The sequence below is a fragment of the Bombus vosnesenskii genome, unplaced genomic scaffold (assembly GCF_011952255.1).
Source record: "Bombus vosnesenskii isolate JDL3184/JDL3185 unplaced genomic scaffold, Bvos_JDL3184-5_v1.1 scf7180000013264, whole genome shotgun sequence".
NCBI classification, from domain to species: domain Eukaryota; kingdom Metazoa; phylum Arthropoda; class Insecta; order Hymenoptera; family Apidae; genus Bombus; species Bombus vosnesenskii.
The window spans coordinates 8,226,370-8,247,202 of NW_022882924.1; the positions used below are offsets into that span (position 1 = coordinate 8,226,370).

The 20,833-nt window shown below is 36.1% G+C and overlaps 1 protein-coding gene across 9 annotated transcripts in view; it reads left to right on the plus strand.

The window, feature by feature from the left end:
* The window catches only part of LOC117239952 (nucleolysin TIAR), a 583,038-nt gene that overhangs the window by 511,377 nt on the left and 50,828 nt on the right, over positions 1 to 20,833 (plus strand). For all 9 annotated transcript variants that reach the window (XM_033505780.1, XM_033505787.1, XM_033505783.1 and 6 more), the window contains 2 exons: positions 3,476 to 3,551; positions 10,186 to 10,288. In XM_033505780.1, the coding sequence (XP_033361671.1) occupies positions 3,476 to 3,551; positions 10,186 to 10,288 (179 nt within the window). The remainder of the gene's footprint in view (positions 1 to 3,475; positions 3,552 to 10,185; positions 10,289 to 20,833) is intronic.

Consider the following 20,833-nt stretch of genomic DNA (forward strand, 5'->3'; position numbering starts at 1 on the left):
ATAAGTATTTAGTGGCGAAGAGAGAAAGTAAATGCATAACTCCGCTGAAAGGCCGTGTTTACAGTTGACCGCAACTTTGTTTAGCTTCTTGCGCAACATAGTAGTTTTGAGTCAAATTTACTCGAAACTAGTGCTTGTCCGGTCTCTTCGTACTTGACCTTCTTAACTCGGTTTATTGCATGGCGGAGAATGTAACGTGGAAAATGTAGAATGAAATTAAAGAAACATCGCATGCAACACAATTATATCTGTAATTATTTTCTGTTCCACCAGAACTGGAAGTTGAGATTTTGTGAGAAAAATTCAATATTTTTAATTTGCTATTTCCCGAGAATGACGAGTTAATTCGTCATTTAAATGATATTTTGGCTAATCCTTTTACGTATAATTTTATTTTTCTTACAAATAAATTATACATTATAAATCTGGTATTTAATCCTGCTACGTTTCTCGCGTCATTTTCAATTTCGTATCAATTTCAAGGATTTTTAGGCTAAACATTTCCTAGAACGTTAAACATTTTCTTCTTGTTTGAAATTATAATGAGATCGAGGCATAAAGAGTTCTTGGATAGAAATAAAGCAACTTGTCTGTAGACAGTTTCGTTGCTTCGACTAATTATTCACGATTGATATACGGCAATTAAACTTATTTTTGTATTTCATTTAGCATTCGATTCGTGTACGAAGCGTGTTTTATAATCGTTTTGTTTTACTCGTGCCTATACCTATCTGTTATTTCGTTTCGTTGCGTTCAGTTCTTTCGAATCGCGCGCTGTAAGCGATTAATTGCTCTAGTGACTGAGGAAATTGCTAGAAAACAAGTAAAACCGAAAAGGTTGCATATAACAGGGAGAAAGAAGACTAGGATGAGAAACTAACGTAATACTGCTCCCTGAATCACGTAATTTTGCTTGCCTACTCTTTCATCCCTTTTCGCGTTCTGTCTTTTTGTCCAACGCTTTTTCAATCTTTCTTGGAGCTCGACTCTTTCCTTTTCCAATTTCAATTTTTTCCTCCGCCTTCCCAAGATTCCGATATCTGCTACTGCTTTTCACAATTTTATTCAGTTGCATTATGGAAAATGTTCTTTGCCGACCCTTTTAAGCGTAATAAGTTAAGTCGCGATAAAAATGTTCCGCGCATTACGTGTCTAATGATTACTCTTCCGGTCGAAAAAAGGATCGAGTCCTTCCATTTCGAGGAACTGGCGTGGGAGAGTGTAACGAAGATAAATACAACATTGTCAAACCGTCTTTCTGCAATCATTTTAATGCATTTGGGACAAACTCGATGGCTTTCTTAGGCCGTTTGTCCTTTTTGCCAGATATTATTTGAATAAAATATTTTTGATAAACTTGAATGTATCATCTAACATTGGAAATGTACGAGGAAAAGTGGGAATGTCAAGTTTTAGCATTTCTCAGAAGATGAAAATTTATTTTTCAATATATATAACGTCACAATTTCGTATTTCCTCGCAAATATTATGTCAAGATAAAACATTATATTTTTCATTTCATACTGCATCATTTTCAACATTTACTTATAACTTTAAGTAATTTATAACACGTTAAATTGTAAAAAATGAAAATGTAAGTTGTATACCTCAATTTCTTATAACTATTGTAAAACTCAGAAAATTTTAATCAAATTTTAACGCGACAGAGCCAGTGATAAAAAAGACACACAGGACCGTACGAAAAAATGTTAAGCTTAAAATTCGTTAAAATTGACATTCAATTTTAAAATACGATATATAATTTTTCATACAAAAAGGACCGCTTAAATTCCTTCGTAATTAGCCCAGGTATATCGCTACGTATAATCAAATTTTTGTTACAGTCAATAGCAGCCATAAATAAAATAGATTCGCTCTCGAAAAAATCAAATACAAAATTAATATAAAAATACCAAAGCGTTATAAATGATCTTCTCGTTGATAATGGAAACAAAATAACAACGTCCTTTTTCCTCAAACTTCTCTCATTCTCATTGAATTCTATCGTACAGTACGCAACGAAAAATAAATTAGGGGCGATACGAGACGAGAAATTAGTCAGACCTATAACCTGAAACTTTATTCGAGCCGCATGCCAGCTTCCACTGGCCGAAAGAATATTTTATTTAAGTCGAGAGAAGAACGACGCAGAGGAGTTACCCCGTGCACGAGTATTCCTAATTTTGTCTGACAGGCATTGCTGGAATCTTAATTATGAGGAAGAATTTGAGGGCGTCCAACAACTGGGCTCCAACTCGCTCGACAATGTTGTTGGCAGTTTTCGAGGGAACATGAAATGCTTCGAAATTCGCCGGCACGTGGAATAAATTGAACCCATCGTTCGGCCGTTATTAATTCGTAATAACTGGTCAGGAGCAGATTTTTCGGTCCCGCGAAATTCTGAAAAACCATTACATCTCATTAACCGGCCGATGGGAAAAGCAACGCGCTATTAGAGAGGTGTCTCGTTAAGTTCGAAAAAGAACTGTTTCCGCTAATCTGTTGCTTTCGTGTTACATTGTATCGGGGAAATGAGGTAAATGGAATGATTGCCAAATGTCACGGAACCCCTATCTGTTAATTCAAGGTAATAAGAAGATTATAGCGCGTACTGCTTTCTTGTAACTTGTTTCTGCTTTTTCGATCAGTTTACAAAATAGGAGTGATTACTTATTTATTGAAACTTACAACTGCGTTACAACATGAAAAAAAAGAAATGGAATATATTGGAAATTTTGAATTGTTTTAATTAAATCACCAGGAACCGTAGAATATACAACGATGGTAATTTAATGATAGATATTTAATGAGGATAAACTTAATTAACCGTGTTACAATCCATTGACATGGACACTATGTTTAATTATTTAAAACTACGTAAGGTTCTGTCGATAGACAAAATTTCTTTCTTTTTCAAGAAAAAAAAAAATATCTTCCATACACACGTAACTAAACAAATGGACAGGATGTAATTGAAATAGTTGCACATTTTAAGTTCGTTCTTGGTTATTCAGTACGAGGGAATAATACTCGTACGTTCAATTTTCAATCTTGTGAAAATTGCTTGAACTTTTCGATTGAAAACGAGTGCTGGGTTTTCCCCGTTGGATTTCGCTCTCTCGTATTGCATGCATGAAATAAGTATAACTATTATGGAAAAAATGTGAAAAGTATTGTAAATTATCCAATTTAATGCAACCTTGTTGGATGTTATACGATTAGCAGAATTTAAATCTCTGGATTTTACTTTGGTTAATTAGAGATATGTTCAATGTTGCGTGGAATGCTGAAACGTTATTTTCGTACCACTAATATCGCTGTTAAAAAAAGCTTAATTAAAATTTAGAAAGATGGAAGGTTGATTATGGAAATGAGCCTTTGAACATGGAAAAAACTTTCGCGTTATATTACCGCAAGTAATTTTCAAGCACACTAGAAAATTTATATTTAACAAATGAACTTGTTTCTGTTGCAGAGATTGCAGAGTTGTAAGAGATCCACAGACGCTCAAATCCAAAGGATATGGCTTCGTTTCCTTTGTTAAAAAAGCGGTAAGTCTTACACAAGTTTAATTACGTTTGTTATTAATTTGCTCGACCATAAAGTAATTATTTTAAACAATGCAAATATATGAAATTTCAAAGGATATGAAATTGTAGCTAAGATAATGATTTTAACAAGAGAAAATGAGCCTTAGCTACGGTATAATCTTGTTTTCTTCTTCTTTATTCTTCTTCTTTTTTGCAAGCTGCCTTTCTAAAAAATATTAGAAATCTATAGCACAAGTAAAATTGTAGTTACTATCTCGTCTATCGTAGATTCTATATATACCACAACTAAAAGTTCTTCCCATTAACTGCAAACACTTCCCATCAATACAGTGTACACAATACGCATCGTAATTAATTAAAAGCACCAGGTAATCCTAATATCTGGTAAAAAATGAATGCTTAAAATGATTCATGTTTCTCAATTTAAAGAATCAATATCAACAAACATGAAACTAAGAATAACATTTCGTCATCTAGCAACTATTGTTTCTTTCAAATCGGAGACAAACCAAACGATATTAACTTCGCCTGAAACTTGAAGAAGGTATTTCTCGTGAGCATGAATACTATATTTGAATCTCCGAATTACGTTCTACGCAAAGTACGTAATGAAAACAATTACACAATTTATTTATTGATATAAATGAAACCGTTGTGAAAAGAAAAATACCAAGAACATCGACCGTATGCTTCTGTACACTGTACACGTTTTCCCCATCCGTGTCTCCGTAACTCGCGCGAGAAATTTCGTTGATTAAATAGGAAAGAGGGTCGAACGCGTGACGCTTTAAAGTATCATTTTTCGAAAGGAGACGGGTCGTGTGGAACGACTTTTACCGTGACCCGCCAAAATCCGCGACGTAAATCACGGCGAAGTTAAATGTACGACCGTAAGTAAAAGAAGCCTTGCCACCGTTTATGGTGAGGTTATTCGTCGGAGCGACTGCCCCCAAGGTACGGACCCTCTCGTTTCCCCTCTGTTTTAATGTTCTATCGATCTGGACCACCGCCGGCACCTGCCTCACACCCACGGTATTACTATTGCCGAAGTATAAATTTTCCGGGTGTCTCCGTTAACCTCGAGGAACACGCGAAAATTTCTCCACTTCACTCTTCCCCGCCCCTTGGCTCACCTCTTTCGCCCCCGACCCTTACAACACTCGTATCCTACTGCCACTATATCCTTCGACCGCCGGATACACATACCTAAATCGCGGGCTCTGATCATCGTCCAACATCCTGGCTCTCTTAAGATGTACGAGGAAATGCGAATTCCCCGGATTCTCGTTTTCCTTCGGCCTCGATTATGTTGCTCGGGATCGCTGCGTTTAATGAGCATCGAACCGTGTAACTCGCATCTAGGTTCCCCGAGCAATGTTGGCGAGAGAGCCTTTGGCACGGATAGAATTTTTGATTAATGCGCGAGAAAGCAGAAAACCGGAGTGACGAAATTATGGGTACGTTTGGTTAGTGGGAGAAATAGTCTTGTTTTTAGTATTAATTTTAACGTTGCTTCGACGTCCAAGTTATTAGACATCGCCGTGCGCTTTTTCGTTTATATTCCATATCGTTAATTAGAATTTGGTAATTCACAGATTTTGCTATAGCTATGGCGTGAATGGAGATCGCGCATGATTTATTAACTTTTCTTCTGAATTTAATCGTCTGTTCATATCGTTTAGCAGATTTACTATTCTTTTCGTAGCGTCGCAGTTTTTCCACTGCAGTGTGACATGCTTGATGGTAGTTGGTATAGTACGTTATATCGTTCAAAGATTGGGGTTCTTGCTTATCTAATAAGCATGAGTGGGTTAGAGCCGCGTGACCTATCCTAATTCTACTGATTATGGTTTGTAGATAAACAAGAAACACCTGTTTCAATCGATTGAAGTCTGTTAGACTGTAACATATGAAACAGAGGATTTAGTTGCATTAATCTTCTGAATCTCTTCTTTGCGATAAATATTTTTATCTTTGCAAATGCAAAATAGGATGCAAATAATGATAAGCTTTGAATCAATTGAAATAATAGATGACGGATTGCTCTTACACAAATACCAGTAATTTTCGAATTCTGGTAAATTTGTTCTTTCTTTTTATTATATGATGTTAGCAACTTATAGAATGTTCTTAACCAATTCTCACTGAGAATTCTTGTTACTTGATTCTAGCTGCTTCCAACTTTTATAGCTTCACTGCAGATCAATAAATTGCACGTTATTACTTTTTATGCCGCAAGACACATCGCTACGTTAATAATAATTTTAACGACACCGATTAATGACACGAAATTAAAGTCTAACGCAATTATAGAGATACATTATATACTTTTATCAGGGGAACTCGGGCCATAGAAATTAACCAAATAAGCGGCAGAACGAAATTATGTTCCACGGAAAATGTAAAAGTTTGTGGAAAAATATGACAAATTCGAGAAATTTTTTAATAGTGATGAATCAATGAGATCTATCGTTTCCCTTCTTCATTAAAATGTAAATGATACTTTGCTTGCTAATATTTAGGATCTGTCGTACCTTTTTTAAGTTTCCAACTACATTGCATACTTGTAAGGACTTTTACGGATTAAATTATGTCGCATCTCTTCTTCCAGATCTTCTGTTTCTTTCCGCTAAAATTTTTTTAAACGAGTTTGAGGTACGTAAATATCATTCAGAAAATAAAAATACCTAGTGGAAGACGAAATAAAAATAGCACTGCACGATAGTGTACAAACACATAGCGTACAAAATGACGCCAACAGCGAAATCAGCGAGAGGTTCGGCCACTTTAAACGACAAGAAGCAGAATCGATAAATCCGTCGGCAATAAATCAAGAAATCGGGAGGAAAAAAGGCTTTCATAACGTTCCGTCGATAAAATCCCAGCTGGAATAAGGTCGGAAGCCGATGCGGGAGGAGAGCAAAAAATTCATTTCATATTCTTAATTTCCACGTGGCTGTTGATTCCAAAATTTCCGGTGTCGACATAATATTCCCATAAAATATCCGATCGATGGATCCCGGTTCGTGTTCGAAATCTCGGAACCATGTCCTTAACGATCGATAGAAACTCGAAATCGGTCGAAAAAGCCTGGACAGATCGGATGGCCACGTCTCTCGTCCACGTGAAAACAGGCGTGTCTATATATATGTGTGTGTGTGTGTGTATGTGTCTATGTTTCTTTAGAGCCACGTAATCCGACGTCGCATGCCACCATGGAGCCTATGACTTAGTAATGCGTGTAAAGCAGCTGGGTGTCGCTGCTCGGGGAGTCACGAATGGCCTATAGGCGTCTCAGGCCGTACAAGAAATTCGATTTGATGTGTGCTTAGACAGCTGGAACTAGGCAGGTCTGGGCGACGAGGTCGGTAGGACGGCCGACGCGGCGCGGCGTGTCGTATAAACGGTCTGGTCACGGAAAGTGGAAGGGGCTACGAAGGTGCATTCAGCCGTTCCTACTCGTCCAGGGGTTAGGGTGTCGGAGGCTAGGAAACTGCAAGTTATCGACCGTAGTTTAGAATCGGCTTAGAGGCGAGCATTCGGTCTGTCGGTCTATCTAGGCTAACCACGCGAACGCGCGGCGTCATATCGGGAATGGAAATTCGAATCGGAAATACTTTATCCTACGAAGGGAATTGGGGAGGGGGAAGGGGGCAGGCCAACGATGTCGTAGGATAAGAAGCACAGAGAAAAGTAGAAAGGTCTGCTTGAAGATGACGGTGATGCCAATGGTATGATGCTAAGTTCCTCGCGGTATTCGAGAGGAAAGAAGAGTGAAGACGAGAGAGCGATGGAAGGTAACGGTTGGGGAAACGAGGCAAAAGGCAGACCCAAGAGTCCTCGAAATGGCGCAAATGGCGATAAGGGTGGGGTACCACCGGAATGCCACTAGGAAAGAAGGGAAACATCCCCTCTTTCGTACATACTCCCGAAGAGCTTTTCGAACAGTCAACCTTTTCGGGGGGATTCCTTCGCGACGGAAGAATATTTTTAGATTTCCTATCCGTCCTTCTTCGCATCAGAGCCGTCCAACTGCCAGCGGCACGCTGTCACGGACTACTCGCATTTACGTGAAATACGCGCGGTTGTGTGCGTCACAACCGATGTCGTTCTCTGTTATTCCACATCCATTTCTTCTCCACGGCCGTCTTACCATGGGTTACCGTTCTGCTTTTGCCTCTTCCTGCCTCCCGTCTTCGCTGTCTCCTTCTGTTCACTCCCACGATTCTTCCTTATTTTTCATACGAATCCTGTAATGGACTTATGGATAGACGGATACGAGTGCCTGTTTTGTTACCCATCTCCGGAGCAAACTGCATCATCTCTCTCCTGGCTAACGCTGTCGCCACGCGATAACTTTGAAAGTGTTTTTTTACTAAAAAACGAAGGCTTATTTTACGTTCGATCGAAAATCGAACATATAGCGGTAATCGAAGATTCGCTTGCTGGATATATTCCCATGGATTTCGAAGAATCGAGGGTAGATACGGCAGATCGGAGAGAATTTCGAAGCTCGTATTAAGTTCACCCGCATCGAGAAACATCCTGGCGAAAGGAACGACTCCGTGGTCTCAAATTTCTAATACCATCTGCAATAAATTCTTTATTCTCTACGTTGTATTGTATTTGTGAATGGTTCTCTCTTAGAAAGATTAAAACTCTTACTATATTTGATATAACAATTCCTCTTAACACGTGCTTCCTAATACGATAGAATTCCATTTATCTGAACTCGTGAGAAATAAATAAGAATAAATAGGATTTCACCAATTTTCCCACCTATTATTTTTCGTTCACATAGTAGGAGTCAAATAAGTGGATTCAGTCTGTATGAATTCAGTTAATTTATTAAGTAGAATTTCAGTCTAACGAATAAGGTTCAGATAAATATACTTTATGTAAAATACGATCAGCGATCGATCTTTACATTTAACAATTGTAATGGTAAACATGCTAGTATCGTTTAAAATGTAAATATAGAGAATGGAAAAATACTGACGATGGAAAAATTATTAGAATTTATCAGAGAAAGTAAAAATAACCCGATATTGTGAATGTAAGGTGGAAAAAGGAAAGTAGATCTATTGCATCGACAATTGTCGCGCTAACTATTTCTATTTCCATTCGATGGCTATGTATACATATACATGTACATTTAGCGTAAGTGATATATATGTACATATGTATTTATTACGTCTGTTCCATGCAGAGAACAGTAATAGACCACTTTTCTCAATCCACTCGAGCTATGCTTCTAAAACCAGAGCAGTAGTAAATAAAAGTTACGGCTACCATCTTGTATACTGCGAGTTACGGCCTCTAGCTGTTGGTCGTAACGTTTCACCTTTTTGTTTATTCCAGTTCTCGATCTCTTTTTTAACGCAAGGCAACACACTTACTTCGTGACTTCTCCTTTATAGGCTGTGTAAACATTCGATAATGTTTCAGAAAAATGTAATCGCCGCATCAGCATATCGTAATACATAAATTTAGTAAATTTACGTAATACGTAAATTTAGTATACGTATGAAATACAGTAGGCAATAAACTGATTTCTGCACGATCTTTACAAAACTGCAATGTATAAAAATACACGTAAAAATTCAAAGTGACGTCGCTTTCTGAATTTACATAGCATCAAACTTTCAGAAATGAAATAATGAATTGATTCTGATTTAATTGATAAATCTAGTTAATGAAACTATCGAATCTTATTGAGGCAAGATTTGGTTTATACTGAAATAGTAAAGACTAATGCAAACTTGCCAACTACCCTTACTTTAAATTCGTTTGACGGTGGATTATTGGAAATCAGCTAGTGAATTTTAATCCTTCAATTACTTACAAATTTCATGAATTCCACCGTACTTCTATCTTATGAAACTGTAGAATAAAGTCCAGCAGTGTTTCAAATCCTGTTAGATCAATTTTTAATTACTTAAATTGAATTGTTTGTATTAATTTGGTAAGAAAGTATGAAATATGAGATAAGCTGATATTATAATAATTATATAACATTTTTAACTCCAATATTATATCAACAGTTTTATACAAAAGATGGATAAATTAATATAAACGTTAAACTTATCGTGACTAAACACCATTGTAACTATAATTTCAAATCACGACTATGTGTTGAATATACTATGTACGTAGAACGTGGCTGGTCACCGGTTGTCTACAACTGAACCAATTTGCAACGCAAGCACTGGTTGAGAGAGGCACATTTTTAAGGACGCTGAAAAATTTGTGAAACAAGATAGAACCATTAATTTTAGATGATGTCATTAATAGAAAGGTGGCACTTTAATATTGAATAACCCGCTGCACCGTTGGCGAAAAATGATGACTATAACGCATTCGTAGTTAACCGTGTAACAACGTGTATCCATTTAATTGCTGTCTAAAAAGAAAAACCTTTTTAATTCGACGATTGAATCTGTCTTCGAAACGTTTATAAAATTACATGCAAATTTTTGGTATATTGATATTTTATAAATTAATTTGAAATAATTTTTACCATATAGCATATAGTTATGTACTATTGTACTAAGCTATCGTCATTGCTTTATTTCAAGTACAGTTTAGTAACGTTTTCTAGTTTCAAGGTACAGTTTTGCTTGTATTGTTCCAGGAAGCGGAAAGTGCCATCGGTGCCATGAATGGACAATGGCTCGGTAGCAGGAGTATTCGAACGAATTGGGCGACTCGCAAACCCCCTGCACCAAAATCCGAAGGTGAGTATTGACGTACATGTAACTTTTTCAGATCTTTGTTGTACACAACAGTGGTGCATGATTGCCTTTGCAATAAACGAATCATACAATCGAGAATCCAGGGAAAGATACATATCCATTTCTGATATATCGTGGTTTATACGTACACATCTTTTGAGATAGGAAAATGGCACAGGGATACATACACATATAACACACTCAACTTCTATCTACACTATAGTGACGTATACATATACATTTAAAAAACAGATGTCGATATTCGTACACGAAAATGTTCGTAGAAACTGTATTCGATAGTTATACAAATATTACAAAGAAACAAATAGAAGATTAAGATTTTGTTATGAAACAATGAATTCGTGAAATGGATCATTTCGGATACCTGAAAATATATTTAAACGAGCAAAGAAACAGATAGAAATATATAAACGAAAAGGAAGGAGAATGGAATTTGAAGATAATAGTTTTTCAGTGAAACTGTTGAAGTAGCGTCACCCTTAAGACGGTCTGTCGTGCATACGAAAGCGGCAAAGGGAAATTAAATATCGCGGTGGCCCTTCACGAGCGCGGAATTTTCGCCGACGCAGCCGGAATTCGATTAGGTCCAGTCGGTTGGTCCGCTAGAGAAAGCTTTCACCACGTCATTCGGGACAGCTTAAAACGGTTTCACCACGAACGATTGCTCCGCAAAGGCGATGGTGACGTTCCGGCCTGTTCAAGGGTTTGTTAATCGATACCGCGACACGGATTTCGAGGGCATTTTTGTTCCTTCGCGAAACAACGCGCACGAGAAAGAGAGAATCGTCACGAGGCACGAACATCAGTCTTGCGAACCTCGAATAGAATAATCGTGTTCATTCTCATTTTTGATGATCGTTCGTCACCTTTACGCGACAGCCACGTTTATTATGAATCTCAAATAGAATTACCTTGATCATCCTCATTTTTTAATGACCGTTCGTCAGTTTGCTTTGTCATCGTCGTTATTCACCGGTGAACAGCCGCGTTTATTGTGAATCTCAAATAGAGTCATCTTGTCCATCCTCATTTTTAACGACCGTCCGTCAGTTTACTTTATTGTCATCATTATTCACTGGTAAACAGCCAAAGCCGCGTTTATTGATGTTGTCTGAATCACTTTCCAGACATTCGCGCTCTCAGATATATTTGTATCGTCATTTACCGATTTTTAAAATAACCTCTCTTTTAGATAAAAATAGCAAGACGGGGAATTATTTTTAAAAATTAATCATCTTCCAGAAGAAATGAAATAGCGATCGAACGTAAACAAAAAGAGGTCAGTTATTATTGTACAAGTTTGAAAAAGCGTTGTAGAATAATAGATACAGCGGAATACAAATTGCAGGTACGAGGAAAGCTTCTATAATTTGGAAACAAATGTTTACAGAGTATTTATTTCAATTTGTTCAAACTATAGAAGCTACGTAGAGGAAAGAATAGCAACATAAATATTATTGAGCAAATTTTACAAATCCCTCTTCGTAATTACAACGTGGATCAAATACGGTTCAATAGTATAAATCGACTAAAAAGAAATTATAAATGAAATGTTGCGTTAACGTAATTTTTTTACGTTAATGTTTTTTATTGGAACGTCTCGTATGTGAATAGATAATATAACCTTAAAACGGATGAATGCAACGTATAGTGTGGATCGATGACGAAACAAAGAAAAAAAAATAGTGCTTCACGGTGACACAGCGCGTAACGCGGCCTACGTAAACAGGTGGAAATATTTAAAAAAAAGGAGAGGAGAGGAAAAAGAGCGCAACGGGTTATAATAGAAGCCCGCGTGTCTACAATTAATGCGAGCCACTCATTCATGCTATTTTATCACGCCTTTTTGTTTTCGTTTACTCGAATAAGTTAGCGTATATTGTTCACGTGTATACCGCTTACCTTTATGTTTACCAGCGACAAGATCCGATTTTATGCCTTGGGAACATAAGGACGTTGTTTTTTCGCGACCTAAACACGCGACCTTAATAAGTTGATCGTTCGGATCTAAGTTGCGTTGCAACGTGAAATACCTTCCCAAGCTTTATGCAGAGAATATATTTTAGATTAAAGTTCGTATCGTTTATATATTCGATAATTTATTCAATATTTTCCCGTACCATAATTACCGCGTTGTAGGAAAATTATTACGTTGGTATTTATTTATCCATAATTTAATTTAAGCAATTTTATTTTTTATTTAATTTTTAATTTAAGCAATACTATTTATATTAGTTCCGTTTTTCTGTACTAATAGATAACTATATTTAAAATAATTGAACTGATCTAATGTATTCCGGAGCCGATTGATCTACTTTAAACTGCTATAAAGTTTTCTTATGCAAACATGTGAATAATATTGTTAACTGAATTCTGCCTTTAAAATCAAAACTTTTACATTAAACGATATGGAAAAGAGGTATAATTTATCATTACGATGCGATATAAGATACGATATAAAATTATCTTTTTCAGTAACATTCATTTTGCTGTAAATATCGAACATCTTGTTTCATTATTTTTTGATATTTTTTAATATCAAAATCCGCCACGAAATAATAACAAAAAATATCTCTTAAAGTGATACTTATCAAATTCATTATACAATTTCTATAAATCATGAAAGAAAGAGTGCAATTACATAATCTGCAAAGCTTCATTGTTAATTAACTTCATTGGAACTGAAAAAACAATTTCACGGCAACAATAGCCAACTCCGCACGAGAGGGTATTTCCAAATTAATTGAAAGGAATTGTACGAATTGCTGCCTCACCGTGGCTCGAGATATAGGGCAACGGGTGATTTACGCGTTCGTTGGCATAATCGTCATTAGCTTGATAATTAGCACTGTTAAAGACAAGGGCCCGATGAAAGTATAAAGCTCCAAGTCGAGGCAGGATAGTAAGAATCCAATTGAAGTTATGAACTAAACGCATAATGAGCTTGGAGGTAGCACTCCGAGACCCAAGTAAGTATTATTATATTATCATAAGCGGCTCTTCGTCGTCGACCCAGGGACTCCCATCGTCCAGCCTGGTAGTCACCTCCGACCCCTCTACTAACTAATTTCATTCCGCAAGTCTTTAATTAGTATTCGTCGCGAAGCGTCCAAACTTTTTCACTAGACGAGCTAGGGCTCGCCGTCTCGTCCTACCGGGACCGTTCACCCGTATTTGCATAGGCCAAATTCACAGAGAATACTTTCTTGCCGACCACCTTTCGACGCTTAATATTCCTCGTTGGCTGGTTCTTCTAAATCTCGCATCAGGAAAAATGATTACTCGTTAATGAAATTTTTCTCCTCGTCTACTATACACATACGTAGCTAAAAATTCATTTGTTGAACCGCGTCGTGCTATTTTATTTATATCTACTAGCAGATGGAATTAAATCGAAGCTCGGAGAAACAACGCGATGAAATGTAAAATGTGAATTATTTTCGTGAAATTTCCTTTCTAATAATCGAATCGAATTGACTCTTTCCAATTGATATTGGAAGCAGCAAGTTTCGATTTTCTGTTTTCCTAATTATTAGCAACGTGCGGCTACTTTTGGCAAGATAGCTTCTATTGGTATCTATTTATTTTCAATTATATTAATTACATTCTGTATGTCGTATATTTAATTTACAATGTAGCCGTTCCCGGGAAGTGGCACATGTCCGTCACGTGGATGTCAGTAGTATTAATGTCTGTATTATCGGGGTAATATTCTACAGTAGAACGCGTTTCTGTATTCAGCCCACTTTCTACGTCTTTTACAAAGAACTTGTATCATTTTCTGCATCGACATCTTAAACGTACATGTATATGCTATATCTAAGCATTATTGTGAAATTTTTTTGTACGTTGGAGTACGATATATGATTTTTTTATACGTTCGAGCTAGTAACGAAGTACAGAGGCAATTGTAACTTTACTGCTTTCCGATGGCAAAAAAAAACGATAATAAAAGTGTTGCAACATTTTTGGGACAGGTGAAGTTATATAAGATTCCCAAAAAGTTTGTAACTTTTCAAAGAGTTTATTCCCGTCTTCAGGATATTTATCAGCAGTAAAATCTGAAAAAATTGAAGTTTCGAAATATGGGCCAAGGTCAACCGTAGCCGGGTAGCCCGTCGTTTAATCCAAAGCAATTGAAATCTTGCTGGCAATCTTTCGCGTTTTAACAAAACCTTCGAGATTCGAGCGTGCAACTTGGCGCTGGTTAAACAGAATTTCTTTTATAATGTCAATGACCACTCATTTTTACACAATATGGTTAGATTTATATTTCCATATACGAGCCTTATTTCGTCAAATTTCTATTGATGAGATTCTTACGAATACATAATATATTTGCGCATTCATAGATATCTGAATAACTTTAATTCGTAGTACCAATAAGTGAATATCAGTAAAATGTTTAAAACAGATATAAACTAGCAGATTCTAACGTAATACTCGTATACCATTATATAAAATTGACATATAGTAAATTTAAATTATTTTTATTTCAAAATTTACCAGTAGCAGTTAACTTTTAGAAGTTCGTTATGGAACTAAATTCAAGGTATATGAGAAAAGCAGAGTCAACTCGATTATAAATAAAAATCGCGAAATGTTAACGTTCTCGAACTTTAAGACATCTTTTTCTTGACAATTCTTGTGTGTTCCTACCACTGTCGCTTTTCTATTTCTTGGAATTTCATTTGTCACTTTCCATTTCTCACTTTTTCTAATGTCTCTTATCATAAGGCTCATTTATTCATTTATCAAGCCTTATCTTACCTCGTGTAAGTGAGAAATTCTGACACGCACGAGACCAGCATATAAACGTTAAAAGTTTATCCGGTTACCAATCTGATTGTTATTCAGTTCAGCTATATCTTTCAATGGCTTCTTTAAAACTAATATTTCAACAAATTCTTTTCAACTTTTTTTTTTAATTTAATTACCAATTGTTGAGTATCGAAATAAAGAATATAATGAAAATAGTATGAAGCATTTTGACATGACAAAACGTAGCAAGTTTGTACAAATCGTCGCTGTGTGATTCTTGCGTGTTTCAATCATTGCTATCAAAATTAGTTAAATGATACAAGAATAACTGTTGACGTTTCGATGTACTGTCATTGTTTATTGTTTATTGTTTATTGATGTCACTGTTTATTGATAAACAAACACGATCCACGTAGTGTTGAGATTGCTATGAAGTGACTCTCGTGACATTCAGCCTTAATATTGGATCGGTTTATATGCAATTTATTATTTATCTGAACCTATTCGCGAGAGTCGCCGGCTTAAAGCTCGTTACTCCATAACAACAAGAACACTCGAGACAGTAAATAGTCTCAATATAATGCATGCGCTTAAATAGCGCAGTTCAATGCCGAGGTGAGTGCTTTTAATGGAACAACCGCTCCACCAGACAATGCAATATTACGTCTCGTAGCTTATACGCGAAGAATTTCACATTTTTCTGAAGCACGGCTAAAGCGAAAGAAAAGGTGAACGAGTAACATAACGTTCGAATAGAAAGTTATTTCGCGATGCGCTAGCACACGTCGTTTCGGATAATTGTTTAATTCAATAAAAGGTTACCTCGTTTAAATCCATCGCGTTAGCAGACGTTTAGCGTTTAATATTCCATCGAATTACGGTGAAGGAAGAAATGAAATAATTCTTAAAAACTTCGTTTATGTAATAGAATGAATTAACAACGTTTATACCACGTACGTTAGGTGGTACATAAGAGAAATAGAAGTAATATGTTGCACGGAATCCTTTTGTACTCGTAATAGCATAAAAGAAAAAGAAAGAAGGGAGAAATTAGAGACAGCACAGTTGGGGCAAAGTAGCATTTAATTTGAGAGAGTCCCGAAGTTCGTCAGCAACTAGGTCAATATTTTATAGCCTCAGCAATTAGATAATTTTGCGGTCAGGCAAAAATACGATTGCTGGCGTGTGAAAGAGACTAACTTGGGCTTGGGTTAATGTCGAAAGTTTGTATCGCCGCCGACTCTGAATCGTTCGTAACCAAACCATGACTGCTGTCGATTTCGCATCGCTACTCTTTAAAAGAATCAACGACGTTCTTTCATTTTCCGACTTTTAATCTCTGAAACGAAACTTATCGCAAAAGATATAAAACTGAAACTTGCCATACCGTATTAAAAGCCAGCGGAAGTAACGAGAGCTCGAAGACGAAGCTTCTTTTTAAAAATACCGGTATTAGGTCTAAATGTACTTTCTTTGTGTTTCATAGAACTTTCATCATCGTTATTACCCTTTTAATAACTTTGATCTAAATTCGGCAGGTCAAGTCGAAAAGTTTCAAATTATTTTAATATCAATAAACTAATTCGCGTATGGTCGCATTTTAAAAGTAGGATTAAACTGTTCCAATTAAATATCGTAAGTTCTTGAGTAAGTAAGTTCATTCATACACATGTATATACTATGTGATTTAATAATATATAAATGTTAAATAATTTAATATTAGTAATTTAATAATCATGTGTGTACAAGTACGTAAATATAAAATATGTATTTCCAAATGATAGGAAACAAAAGAATCTGCATCATAATTTCTGCTAAACTATTGTGTAGAACACTTATCGCACAAAAAAATACACCACGGATATATTATATCGTAAATTTTAGATAATGAATAATTATCAATTTTCGATTGGCAATTGGAAGCGAAATACAAAATAAGAGAAAGCAAGCATATGAAATTAATGACAGTCGTATTACAGTTACATTACAAGTATCGTGTATCGCTCATATAATTTCCATTACACCAAGTATTTCTTAACAAAAGTCAATTACGTAGCAACGTAATATTCAGAAATTGAAACGATCCTAAATTAGAAAATTAAGTACATTTGACTAATCGATATAGTCAATATGACGAACTATAGTAGCAGAATAATAGAATACATCATACCACCAACCATATCAAACACGATTAAGTTACTAATTGTTAGTAATTGTATCAACTGTATTATCGGGGGATGCAACATTACGAGTAGGCAATATCGTAACACGAGGAAATTATACGAGGGTTTTGATATCCATTGGTATTAAAAATGTAATAAATTACATAAAATTAACATCACATATATATCAATGTTTAATAATCGAACTACACGTGCTTATACAAATTTATATTTTTATCGACCCAACAAAAGAAATATATGAGCTGTGACATCTATCGCTATCGTACAGAATTTTCATTTCTATTTATGTTCGTCATAATTTATTAAAGAGAACACGACGATACCGGTAAATAACTCAGAAACTGGCAGAACTTTTGCATCCGCTTAATATTACGTAACAACATTGTTAATCACTGAATTCTGAATGACTTTATACGTTCGTGAAATCGTTTGTTTCGTGTGCAGCAACCTAATGTATGCGTTGGAAAATTTACAAACTCGCACAAAGTTGCACGCGAACAAGCAAAGGCGGAAAAATACGAGGGAAAGAGTAGAAAGGGAGGAGGAAGAAGAACAGGAGTATCGTAAACGAACGAAAAAGAACCAATGAATTTCGTCTTTATAGACCGTAAATAACAACACATAATTAACCCGTCTTTCTTCCACTTCGCCGCGTTTCTTCAGCGGATCGCGTGGGCAGTTAGCTATCCAGACCTGAATATACGCCTATAAAACCGAGGCTGTAAAGCAGCGAATACACGGAAGGTTCAAAGGAAATTAACGCCAATTCATCTGACCAATTTTCATCGCCGATATACGGCTAATAGTGCGTATAGATAGTACACACACGCGAATGAATTTGCGAACGCAGGCTTAACGCAACATTAACGCACCGGAACACCAGTCCATCAACGGTGACGTAAAGCCGACGTGGCGGCGTTGAATAAGCGGGCCAGTCCGTTTGCTACGGTTAAGTGTTGAGTCGTGTTGGAAATTGGCGGCGTGCTTCCCGACACTAAAGTGCGCAAGAGCTCGCGCGTACAAGGGATACGTCGTTCCACGAAACCCCTAGCCGTATTCTGCTTGAATACGACCAGTATCGAATGCGTGCCATCGACTTCTAGGTACAACCGTGCCATCGTTCAAGAGAGCGAGACACCAAAATCCATCGTTTCCCTTGAATCGATCCTTCATCCCCTGATTTCTCGTGCAACCTGCATTTGTCCCCTCGAGTGAAACTAATGATTCAGTTTCTAGCGTTTTTAGTGGAAGAAACTGAATTGTTAAGTTCTTACAATTTTGAGAAAGAACGTTGAATTTCCTAGGAATTTTGTATTGAGCGTAGAACGTACGAACTACAATTTCGATGGAAAATGTATACGATTCGAAACTATACGAAAGCAATTGTCATTCGTGTGATCGAAGACTTTTGAATGGAACGATGACGTTTCAAAGGAAAACAACTGGCGTAAGTATATTAAATGGTTTATATTACGAATATCGAAACAACAGAAACGTAAAAGGTTGTCGACTCAATATGCTTGGAAATTAAATTAAAAGGATATTGCAAAATAAGATGTACGTGCCACTTGTATGTCATCGACTGACGTCGTAATTGTCTCTTATTCCATGTCTTTTTCCGCCATCGATCGACATCACGTTCTGACACTTCCACAATTACGTGGTTAATAAACTATCAGTTAAGTATTGCCAAGGCCTTTCGTTTTATACATAATACGAACAGGAAGCTATACGATAGTATCGTACAGGATCCGGTATTTGTTATCGGCAAAGATTTGATTTTTATTCTTCATATTTTAAGTGTAATATTTTTGCTTCCTACAGATATATCCAATTCCACGTTTTCCAGTAAAGATCGACCCAACTTTGATAAATATAATAAGGATACAGTTTCAAATTTTAATGTATAGTTATAATTTAATAAATAAAAAGTGTAAGATAATTAGTGTAAATTATATTTGTGTTACGCATACCTCTAGTAGAAAGAAACAGTTGAAAAAAATGCGAAGTTGTAAGTAATCCGTGGATATAATAATATGAACATTAACAAAAATTGCAATTAAAAATCAACGTATCATTAATTACTGCTCTTCTGTCTGGAAGATCTTTTCGATGCTCGTTTATATTTTTTCTTTAAATAATAATTTCCTTTTTAAAATTTCCAATTAGACAAAAGTATTTAGAATATTCTGAACAAGTGCATGCGTGTATTTACATAACGATTTTACTCTATTTATCTAACGCAAAATTCAAGCTTCGGTAACTAAATTAAATAAATGTCCCAGTCACGTTTCACGCACGTTTGTTTCGGTGATTTTTTTTTCACCGCATTCGTATACAAATCTCTGTCTACCTTTGCTTTATCGTAGTGCAAACTTTAACGCGATACTGTACATCGAGCTTCTATTACAAGGCAGTTGTCAGCGCTTTTCTCACGATCGAAGGTAGAACCGAGTTCGGAAATCCAAGAAGTTGGGGACCACTTAGAAAGTGCTCAAGCACGCTTAATATTAAATTACGCACCGTTCTTGAACTTTCTCGCTAAATAGAAACTTTGAATATTTAGATGAAATAAGAATATTCGGTTAGTACCGTATTTGGAACGCTGGACTTAAAATTCTTTAGAAACTCTATTTTTCATCATGAACGCCAAAATTCTATTGATACGCTAACCGTCTACACGAAACCACATTTATAGGCATTTATAACCCCATAGTTATATGGGGTTTATTCTATTACCAACAGAGAATGTTATTATCCTGATCTCGAATTAAAATACGAATGAAACGCGACTAAATGCAATTGCAAATAATTATCTGTCGAATAGGAAAGAAACTATCTCCTTTAAAATGGTTCTTGTTTAACGTTAATCCGTCTTTTCATCGCCGAGTTATCGTAGTTTACACCAAAACGTAATTTCGTACGTTCCATTATCCCTTTCTCCCTCGTACGATCGAACCACCCACTTGCACGTCTTCGCTGACCTATCGCAAGCTTAACACTTGCACGACGGTCAGCAAAGGCAGCCGAGTCAGCGGATTTTTTTTTTATTATTATTGCACACTCGCGACGTGTGCGTCCAAGGAGAAAAAATTGGGTCAGGGCGTTTTCAAGAATTTTAGTCGTCATTCAGCATCTCACGTTTTAAACGCTACACTCTGAAGTGGTATATATAGATCTATAGGAGCGATTGAAATATCAACTTAAATCCAAGTATGTCTTCAACTGAATGCTCTTCTTTGTCCTAGCTTGTCCCAAAGTGGATTTACTTTGGAAATTTCCCGGTTCTTCCGGCTCCAATTTACTTTTCAAAGACAACTGTTCAATTGTTAACGCGTTGAAGGACGCTTCGATTTCGATTAATTAGGTTATTCTATTTATAGAAGAATCTCTGTAATAGAGGTATTACTGCGTCTATGTCGTAAGGATTGTAACATGGAAATAATAAAAGAGATAGGAGAAGGATGATGAATTAATTATTCTTGTAAATTATAATGTGTACATAACCAGAAGAAATATGCTGTGTACATTTGAATTCAATTTGTAAAAAGTGCTAATTAAAAGTATTCTGTTCTTTAAATAC